Raw genomic sequence first — 11,294 nt, 5'->3', positions numbered from 1 at the left:
ATCATTATAACTCAGCTTTATTCGTTTGCTACTTTTGTAAACACAAAGTGGAAATACAATAAAATCAATAAAATCAGTCAATCAATCAAACAATCAGTGAATTAATCAATTCAAAATCCTCAAACCTCACATTAGAAAAAAAAAACCTAAGAAAGGACAAGACAAAGGCAATAGTAGTTTAACGAGAAAGACAGGGAGAGATAAAGGATAAACTTAAAAAGACACCTGTTAACTGTATCACTGTATAGTTTAGGTCAATGCCGATAAATCAGTTAGTCTGGATTCATCACTCTGCTCGTTGTCGCCGAAGACAGGCACGTTCGTGGGCAGTCCGCATACGAAGAGCTCTCGCACGGCGTCTCTGAACTGAGGATGGCGCGCAGCGTAAATCAAAGGGTTGGCACAGGAGTTCATGAAGGCAAGCAGTGTAAGGAACCTATGCAGAGGCGTGTCGAAGAAGGTGAAGGGAATAATGCGGAGGTTGATGCCCATGAAGAAGAGTTGGTTTGGTCCCCAGCAGATGACATAGATGATGATCACAAGGAGCATCATCTTGATGACACGATCTCTTGCTACCAGGTGGGCCGCTGATCCTGTTGTTCTTGAGGAATCGACCTTGTTGAAACGCTTCGACTGACGGTAGAGACAGGACGCAATCAGCAACTGAGTGATGAACATCGTCAGCGTAGGGAACACCAAGCGATAGATGAAGACGAAGCATCCATACGATAGCTGTGCTGCTCGGGAACCGTAATCATAGACACAGTTCTGCAATGACTTATCGAAGCGAGCGGGAAAAACACATTCGCAGAGCGTTACCGCCATGATGACTGTCCACGAGGTGACGATGCAGACAGTAAGCCTTCCCTTGGTGACTATGTGTGTGACTTTCAGCGGGAAAACAATGGCAAGGTACCGGTCAAGGGAAATCCCCACAAGAGTGTAAATCGAAGCCGAGATGGATGCCCACTTTAGGACACTAGGGTACATGAATTTGCAGTAAACGTGTCCCAGCAGCGAATTGGGAACCAGGCTCGCTTCTGGCCACGGAACGATGAAGAAAGACGTGAGAAAATCAGCCCAGGCTAGGGCTCCTATGAGGATATCCGTGGACCGGTTAGTATTGCGGCGTTTGAACACCACCAAAATAACTAGACCGTTCCCTACCATTCCGAGAATTGCACAACCCAATTCCATAACCGTCCACGGTGACCATACAATAGTGTCCCACGCCCAACTGTATGTAGCTGCTGCTGCTGCTGCTGCTGCTGCTGCTGTCTCGGAACTGAACTCGAGTGATGACAGTGTGGACCCATTATCAGAGGTCACTGCAATAGCTTCATCATTAAGGTTGACCTCTGAGGACGTCTGGTCTTGGGGTACATCAGTTTCAGAGGTATTATCGAAGGTCAGAGAGGACATGCCAGTACAGGTTGAACCAGCATATTGAAGGAGGGATGTCACGCACATTGCCCAGAATATCAATGCCATTTCTGGGAAATAATAATATATGGTTACCGACATATGTTTTGGATAGAAGTTCTGGAAAAAAAAATCAGAGACATTTGCGAATGCTTTCATTTTTTTTTCCATTTAAAGAAACCATCTTAAAATTGATAATTTGGCAATAATCTGCCGGAACAATATGTGAGATCAAAATAGTGGCCAATTTTCCTTTTTTTCCTACTTATCACTAAGAATAATGTAGCAAAGGATCAAAAACCCTGCCCAGGAAACTCCAAATCTTATTTTCTGTAGGCTTGTTTCAATTTTGGTACTGACAAAATTTGATACCTTGCTCACGCAAGGTAAATAGTTTTTTTTTGGTTGTTTACAAACGAAATTTCGCCTTTATATAATTAGAGAATTTCCAATCAGATGAACCTCTTCCAAGAGTATTATGTTCTGCACACATAAGGCGAGGTCAGACTGGCAAAGGATCGAGAGGATTAAGTTCGCGATCTTTAAGATCTCGAAGTTTTGCCAGTGTGACCCCAAACTTCATGCGAATCTCCTCGCAAAACTTCTCGATCTGTTTGCGGGCTGTGTCTCCAAAGCGCGAGACCATTGTCATATATAGATGTGCATTGTTACATCACAATCATTAACCATCGGACGACGCGCTCTTTCTTCTTTCTTGCGCGCGCGTACCAATGCCCCAAATTTCTTGATCCAAGTTTAGCTGCCAGTGTGACTGCATGGCAAAAGATCGCAAAGATTTCGCGATTTTAATTTCTCGATCTTTTGCTAGTCTGACCGCGGCAATAGTCACATAAAATATTTCTAACATCTCCATAGTCACGATAAAAAAAAATGTGAAACACATTTTCACTACTCATTCTTATAACTCAGGACACTAGTTATCTAATCAACTGCATTTTCAAAAGTTACCAAAATTCACGAGGGAGTTTGTTACCACGTGTGACCGAAAGTCACAAACCCATAAGACACGTTACATACTGGGCAATTTTCTGGCATCAACACCTGAAAACGAGGTTGAGTGTATAGTATTCTGAGATATTTTCAATGTATTTCATCTGATGTTGGAACGTATAGGACTAAAGTATAGGAAATATTGTGGCAGTTTTTATAAATTCATTTTTCCTTCTCTCTAGTTATACCCGTCTTCGTTTTTTTTTTTTCACAAACGAAAACTCCATGTAAGCAATAAGAGCCAGCAACAGCTTTATAGTTTGATGTAATCATGAAAAAAAAAATGTTAATGGGTACTGCGCATTAATGTGATGATCTCATCAAGGCGCTTGTTGACTTAGAATTTAAAAAAATAACAGTTTTGTTATATAGAAGATACACCATTTATGTAATACAGCTGTATAGTCATTAAACAAACATTTCATCATCCTATAAACTCAATGAAAAAGACTTATTTATTCGTATATCACTTATTGGTTTACAAAAATGTATAGAGTTCTCATCACTTTGGCACCTTGATAAGAAATGAAGATTCTTACCCCTGTTAAGCACAGGTAAAACTATCTCACCTGAAATTGTAAATACTTTGTTCTTACAAATCGCAGGTATAAATTCTTTCACCAAAGCTGCTTTCAGGTCTTGATGGTCACCCAAATGAACTATATCTTTTTCAAAGTAAGAGAAATACACGTAGTGCATTACTTACCAGTTTACTTGCAAGTTTAACTGTCCGGTAAAAAACACGAATCGTAGACAATTTGAAACAGGAAGCACACGAGGTGTACTTTTATATACACGCAGTGTCATCTTGTGATAACCTCAGAGAGATCACGTGACATTAAGCATCTCAAATACCTGACATTGAAAGTTCAGCTCGGATGATAAAAACTAGAGAAAAGGTCCCTTTTTTCTGATGTAAAACTTTGATGATCTGAATGTATATGTATATCATAGGCATTTATATCTATGTATTTATTTATCTATCTATCTGTCTATGTCTATGCATATATACATATATAATACTTATATTCTATTCATTAAACACGGAGTCGTACTACATGGACAAGCAATAAATACGTCAAACTTTGCACCTCTTGTCTCCTCCCTGTACTCCTTATTGAAGCTTCGGATGAATGGTGAAAATCAATACTAAGAATCACACACACCACCGCCGTCTCGGGAGAATAAAGAGTCACTTTGATGAAACATCATGGCGAAGGTCAGTGCTTGCGCCTCTCTCAGTAAAATGAATGAAACGTCAAAGATGAAATTAAACAGAGAAATCGATACAACATATGGGAATCAACCTTCCTGGATTCCCCGCAACGAAATCGATCGCTGACTCTACTTCAGCCATGGTTCCGGAATCTGCCTTCGTGGTGTCTTTTTTTTTTCTTATCTGCTTGTCATAAAAACAACAACAACAACAATCCCAAGAAAATATTGAAGGCAGAACATGAAACAGACACACACAAATAATCACCCAAAAGGTCGCATAACTCCCGTAGAATCGCGTAAAACCATTTTCATCTAGTTGTAGTCATATCACTCTCTCTTCTGTCTTGTCTCTTACTGCTTGTTTTTCCTCTCTCTCTTATCAACTCCTTTTCTCACATTGTAGGTCTCTCCCAGACACCTGACCCAAACTTTGCTTCTATTTCTTGATAACGGCATCTATTTTCAAACTGTCTTTAAATATTCTCTGTAGTCATGCTCATGAAAAAATTGTATGTTGGAAAAGTCACACCCTTTCACCAAGAGGACAAGCGGATGAAGATATAATGATAAGAAAATATATCTATTTCCAATGACGAGACCATTTCGTTAACGTGTAGCTTTTCATCTCTTTCTCATCTATTATAGTCCCATAAAAGGGTCCCGAACTCACCGTAGCCCACAAACATGAACATAAAAAACACATTCACTATGTAATACACAGAACTCATCTTGACACCAACTCTTCACATTTTTGCACTATATGCACCACTGTACTTTTATACTTATTTATTTTTTCTCCTCTCAGTAGATGGCGATTCATGTATTCTTTTAATGTGTCATATTGTATATTATATTACGGGTATAGTATATTTTGTGACTTGTTTCCCTAATTCTTTTCTTGAACTTCAGGTACATTATTCTTAGTTTCAATATGCATAAAACACCTGCTTGCTTTAATTCTGGGGATAGCAAATGGGCAGAAAACTTTTGCCCACGTTGAAGAGCCCAGTTGCAGATGCACTGTGGGATTCCTTGGTGCCATTGTCGCTTCCAGTAGTCTCTCACGTGGCGCAGTTCCCATACGATTAAATGGAGTTATTTGAATGCCATTCTATTGTCACTGCTGTTTTCTTGGCTATAATTCAGCTTTAAAAGAGTTGAAAATTTTTAAATTTTACTGATTTGCGGTCACTAGAGTCATGGTTAACTACTGCAAGACTGCAATGTGCTTGTTACATGATTGAAAGGCAAGGAGAAGTCTTCAAAAAAAATACCCCTGGATAAAGACAGAACGTGACCTAGAACATCAACGCTTATCGGAGATCTTAGAGAATTTATTTCAAATTACTTCACGAGGCGGTTCATACTCAGGTGTAATTTTTTTTAATGTGGTTCTGCTGCTGTGACTTACGTTCTTTTTGCAGTCAAAGCTCAAAAACTTATTCGCATATATTTTGGAAGTCTGTAAAAATTAAAGAATTTTGGCAGGATATGATTGAGTATTTTGAGATAACAGAATCAAGAAATTTTCCTTGAGTAAAATTGTGTAATACAGTTATTTTCATAATTTAATTTTGATATATAAGGCAAGTTTAGAATTAAGGATACCATCATTGGCAGAATTAAGGGATATTACGTTAGTTTCATATTTTGAGGAAGAAAGCAAATTTCTACAAAAAAGAAAATAAAGTAGGTTCGCATTTATTCAAATGGGAGTATTTGAATATCAGAGATAATTAGTTTAACCCCCAGCCCTTAGGCGTTTGTGTGTGTGTGTGTGTGTGTGTGTGTGTGTGTTTTTTTTCCTCTTTCTCATTATGACAACGGCGATACCTGATAGCTCGTCCCGAAAGGTTCCTAAGTAGTTCTATAGATGGATTTTGTAAAGTGTAGTATATTATTTTGGTTTGTGAGTAGGGTTTTTTTTTGTGTGTGGATATTATCAATTGAGTATTTATTATTGGGTGTCTTTTGGTAGTAAAATATGTAGTAAAATTGTAATGGATAATAGCGAGAAGGGAAGGAGAGGTAATTTATGTATGGTCGCGGGTGGGGTTTCTTATGTTTTCCGTAGTTTATAGCGGTATATTTTGGTTAGGAAGGGTAGTTAGGTTAGCTAGGGAGAATTGTTATGGGGGATCGGTTCTAATTTAGATATTACAGTACTTCCATTTTTCCGGTAATTACTGTACTTTTGGTATTTAACTTTTTGTATTGGAACATGAATGTGCATATCTCAGCTGTCAACTTTATTAAAGAAATTGTGTCACAGGGGACTTTCCTCTGAATGTGGGGAACGAAAGTCCTCCCTACCTGCGACTGGGATCTTTTCTATAGTCAAAGGTTGACTTTCTCTAAATGCAGCAGATTGTTAGCAGACCATTCACTCAATCAACTCTTTCGACTTGTGCAACTAATGTGCCTCGAAATAAGTAGCGAATCACACAGTATTCTTACAATATAACAATCAATAAGATTTATTATACTGGTCTTAAATCGTGGTCGTTTACAACAATAACATAGTACAAACTTGAATACAGATATCCAATTCCACTTGATCTTGAGCTTGGTTGCTCTGCTCGTTGGTTTATTCTAGAAGCTCCCGTGCTTGGTTGCTCTAGGCTGTCGACGATGCCCTGCCTGAAGTAGCGGGTCGTCTCCCCTTTCTGGTCGTTGGCTTCCCAACTTCTGGTCCTCTCTGGAATCCCAAACTGTGGCTCTCTCTGGAACCCTAAACCTGGTCCTCGCTGGAACCCTAAACACCCTGTTAATTTAATAACATGACACCTCCCTTATAATTTGTGGTCTTTGGTTATTCCTGATTCTATTCAAATAACTTCAACAAAACACATTTATATTCCATCATAATTACCACTGATTAGCCACACATAATTTCCATAATAACGTTTCACCATGGATCATTCTTTCAATGTTGAACAGGGGTGATTAATCAGCCCATTAAAATCTAAGCGTTGCTCTAATTCTCTATTTCTTTCACGATGCAATTAAAATTCGGTTCGACATACAAACATCACACATACAATGCAATATCGGGAATTACATAGGAACTTACAAGGCACAAACAACTTCAATTAAATGATCGTGTACTTACAACAGTTGTTGGTGTTTACACTCGAATCCTCCTAGATTCTCTGCTGGACGGTCAGGCTGTCCAAGCCGGAATGCAACAGTCCCTGAATCACACTGATTCCAAATAACACTCTGCTACTCTCTAACTTCGCAATCTCGAAGTACCGTAGCCTGGTCCTGAGTGTTCCGCAAGTTATATGGCATCTGAATTTTGTGCCCAAACATTGCATATTTACACATTTGTTGGACCATAGTTCTCCATGTAGAATTGATTAAATGAAGTGACTTCCTAGAAAGTTTTCATAGAAGTCCTGCCCCCTTTTCTTATTGGATGGCGTTTTCTGTCTGTCAAAACTTTCCTGAGTATCTCATTTTGCATTGGTCAAGCCTCTGCTTGACGTCATCACTTCCTGTCCACGGAAACCAAAATTCTTTGAAGTGGTTCTGCTTTGACCTAGCTAGAACCTTGTGTTTGACGTCGTGAATGACGTCCACATACCAGATAGTATGAGGCATACTACCAGGGATACCCTTTCCTCGTATTTTGACGTCATGTAGGGTTTACTCATCCCCAAAACATTTAATTCCAAATCACTCACTTTTACTTTGATTGTGCACCGCAAAATCTCCTTATATGGTTATTTTGATGCACGCTTTTGTCTTTAAAGCTGCACTTCTTTTGTAACCATTGCGATCACATCAATTTCTTACATGAGCTACATAATAAACAGGAGTACAATGAAACAAATTATTACGTGACAAATACTAAATATGTCATATCATGACACAACCCCCCATTTCAAGTACTGCTATCTACAATAGTATTTTCACGTATGAAACTAATTTGTCCGTACATACACATGACAATATCAACATTGGATAATCCCCCTTGTTATGGGTAAACATGCCCCTCTTACTCTGGACATCGGCTGAGGAAGTCTGCCCCAACGTTATCTGTTCCCTTGACAGCGGTCACGTGGTAGCGGTAGGATTGGAGGGCAAGCGACCAGCGCAAGACTCTGTTGTTTTGTAACTTAGCCTTGGCAATGTACATGAGGGGACGATGATCCACCTCAAGTTCAAACTCTCTCCCATATAGGTAAACATCAAACTTTTTGACTGCCCATGCAAGTGCGAGGCACTCTCGCTCTATGACGGCATACCGTCGTTCTGTGTCTGACAACTTCTGGCTGATGTATGCGATAGGGAGCTTCTCTCCCTCTACGCGCTGCATCAGTACTGCGCCGATGCCTACGTCAGACGCGTCGGTCGCCAGTATGAACGGGGATTCATGGTATGAAAGATGGAGTATGGGGGATGAAGTCAATCGGGACTTCAGCGTGTTGAACCCCTGCTCTTCCAGAGGTCCCCAGTCTACGCGGTTGGCTCTGTCTTTCTTGGTCAAGTCCGACAGCGGTGCGGCGATAGCTGCAAAGTTTGGCATGAACTTGCGGTAATACCCAGCTAGCCCTAGAAACGCGCGTACCTCCCGCTTTGTTTGTGGCACTTCCGCCTGCAGGATTTGCTCTACTTTCTCAGGGTGTGGCTTCAGCGTGCCTCCCCCTACTACGTGCCCTAGAAAGTCGAGTGTCTTGAAGCCCACATGAAATTTACTTGGTTTCGCAGTCAACCCAGCATCTGCAAGCCTCGAGAGTACAGCTTACAAGGAATCCAAATGTTCTTCCCAGGTCTCGGAGAACACAAGGATATCGTCGATGTAGTTCACTACGTTGTCGAGTCCAAACAACACTTCTCGCATCGGCCGTGAGAAGGTAGCTGGTGCATTCACCAAACCAAACGGCAGCACGGTGAAGTGAAACAGGCCTTCAGCGGTGACAAATGCTGTCTCCTTATCAGACTCGGCCATGGGTATCTGCCAATACCCCTTGCTGAGGTCGAACTTCGAAAAGTATTTACCTCTTGACAGCTTCGCTAGAAGAGTGTCAGCAATCGGAATAGGTTCTGGATCGAACACAGTTATAGCATTCAATTTGCGGTGGTCAACGCAAAACCTGTTACTTCTGTCCTTCTTTTTCACTAGTACGATCGGTGACGCGTACTTTGATCGTGATATCTCTGTCACGCCCATCTTTAGCATTTCGCTCAATTCTGCTTTTACCGCAGCTTGCATAGATTGTGGTAGAGGATACGGCTTGCTTAAAAAAATGTGTGCATGTGTTTGCGTGTGTATGGATAAAAACGCATTAGAATGCATGTCCTTTGTTAAGAAAAGGGGAGGCTTCAATCCTTTTTCAGTGATCAAGACCAATGAACTACTCTAAACGTGACCGTGCATCACAAAACCAAGAAAAAGTTGCACCCCTTGATTTTACATGAAGACTCAATATAGGCGAAACGGTCAACCTAGTCAATCTTGAGTTTTTCATATTTTCTGAAAGAACTATACTTCTACATTATTCTTAAGTTTGTTCTCATAAAATGAATGGAAAATATGTTTTCAGCCCTTTTTTCTACAACCCTTTTTTGTAGAGTAGTGTGATAGAGCATGCCTTATAGGCCCCCTATTCATTTCTTGAAAATCCTTTGCACACTCTTCACACGTTCAACTCTCATAACTTTTGAAAAGAAAATGTTACTGCTTTGAAAGTTGGCATCATTCATTGGGAGAATTAGAGCATGCTCAATTTAGCTTAATCTAATCATCCTTTCCTTGTTGTTGCTACAGTGCTTTACATCCTTGTTTTGTCATATATGTGTCGCACAGCTAGCACGGCTTGGTAAATATTATCAAAGTGCTTGAATAGACCCTGTATTTCAGAGCCTCTTTTCTCAGTTCACACTTTTTCCGGAGTATGTACTTTCTTTCCAGAGTCAATTTGAAATAATTTATACATCAATTTAAAGCTTAGAGTCTGCTCATTCAGAATTCCCCCTTTGATAACTAAAAATTCATGTCTGCCGACTTGTTTGTTGGATTTGTGATGCAGGGTCACAAATATAAGTGAAAGGCCATAATATACTTTTCAGACGATTGCGTGAGAAGAGGAGACATGCCAGCCAATGCCAGTCCGTGATGATCAATCGCAGTGATCTGCTTGGCAGATATTAAAAGGATGAGACAGTTTCGGTTTAGATGGGGCTTCAGGTATTTGTTTACTTTTTTTGGGGGGGGGGGGTATTTTTTTAGGTAATGGGAAACCTCAGGTGTGATTCATGAGTTTCTTCAATTTGTCTCCCTCTACAAGTAAAATTTGTTAAGATCCCAACTGCTGATCTGTAGATTAAGAAACATGTCGGAAGAAGAATTGAAGAATTGAAGAATTTAACCCCTGAACCTTCACCACTTCACCATTCAATGACAAACTTGTTATGAAATATGAAAAAGCGTATAATGCCAATAGGAATTCAACGTTTACTTGATGAAACTGGTTTTAAAATGGCTGAGATATGTAAAACAAAGCGATCATAAAAAAGGTGGAATACACCTTTTATTAGGATCGCTTTGTTTTAAGTTACTTTTGGATAACTCAGCTATTTCAAAACTGATTTCCTCCAATAAACTTTGAATTTCTCTTAGAATTGTACGCTCTTTAACATTTCGCAGAGTGATTTCGAAGTATCTCGCCAAAAAAAATAAAAAGCTGAATGCTCACCTCAACCAATAGTATACCATCCCTTTAAGTTCCTATTCTTTATTCATCGAAACTGGGATAAAATCCAGCACACTATGTCCTCCTGTGATTATGCTAACACATAGCTAATTCTAATTTAAAGCATGCCGGCAAACAAGGATATTGAGTTTGTTTTTGATCGTTTGCATTTTTTTTAGTGATGATAGATGATGACCTGATGTGAAATGCTCCCTTTTTAATAAAATTCTAACCGTGAATGAAGTCTATGCAATTAAAAATTAGCTTTGTCACCTGAGACACAGTTCTTAATATGGCATACTTTCATGCTTCCCGATATCCCATTGTAATTCATACTGCAATACTGTCTGAGACAAATTGTGCCTAGACAAGATCACGCTCATGCCCTTAAATCAAATTGATCCTAAAAAGCCCTTGTATTTCTAACAGATAAAGATTTATAGCTCTTACACACAGGCGTCGTTTGACACCCTTGAAAACGAGTTCCCCAATCACAGTAGGCCTACCCCCCCCCCCCTTTAAAACAATAGCAGGCACATCACTTTCACATCACAGCTGAAGTCTCTATTACAAGGAATCTATCATTGGCATTGATGAAATATGGTGTGTCTGTCATCTTATCTATTCATTATTAGAAAGCAAAACATTTTTTTTTTGATTGAGTATGTAATAAACACTGCCTGCCATATTGTCTGCCGTCACTTACACGTTCATACTGTGCAATTATTAATGTTTTTTCTCTGTGCGCTCTAAATTCAATCGACAGCCCACCGACCTCGTAGATACATACGTTTTCAGTAGTCATTTTAACTTCCTCATAGGACAGGTCTACTAAGTTGCTTTTTCCATCTGTTGATATTTTCCACTAATGAAGTCAGTTTACCAAAATGATTTTTGTTAACTAATCAAGACTGGAATGCAAATTGTTAAAATGTCACTTCA

The 11,294-nt window shown here is 39.6% G+C and overlaps 1 protein-coding gene across 1 annotated transcript; it reads right to left on the bottom strand.

Annotated features, from left to right (window-relative positions):
* Positions 1-249: 249 nt before the first annotated feature.
* On the bottom strand, positions 250-1,422 carry LOC139716994 (allatostatin-A receptor-like). The gene has a single exon (XM_071628512.1). The coding sequence runs from the start codon at positions 1,420-1,422 to the stop codon at positions 250-252; it is 1,173 nt and encodes a 390-aa protein (XP_071484613.1).
* Between the last annotated feature and the right edge of the window lie 9,872 nt (positions 1,423-11,294).

Source organism: Diadema antillarum, unplaced genomic scaffold (assembly GCF_040938485.1).
Source record: "Diadema antillarum isolate AM-2024a unplaced genomic scaffold, OU_Dant_1.0 scf00000071, whole genome shotgun sequence".
NCBI lineage: Eukaryota > Metazoa > Echinodermata > Echinoidea > Diadematoida > Diadematidae > Diadema > Diadema antillarum.
The sequence above is the reverse complement of the archived record's forward strand: the minus strand, read 5'-3'. Positions and strand labels throughout refer to the sequence as shown.

Bases quoted from the DNA above. Each gene is read 5' to 3' on its own strand.
- LOC139716994 (XM_071628512.1), bottom strand. From the start codon at position 1,422: ATGTCCTCTCTGACCTTCGATAATACCTCTGAAACTGATGTACCCCAA.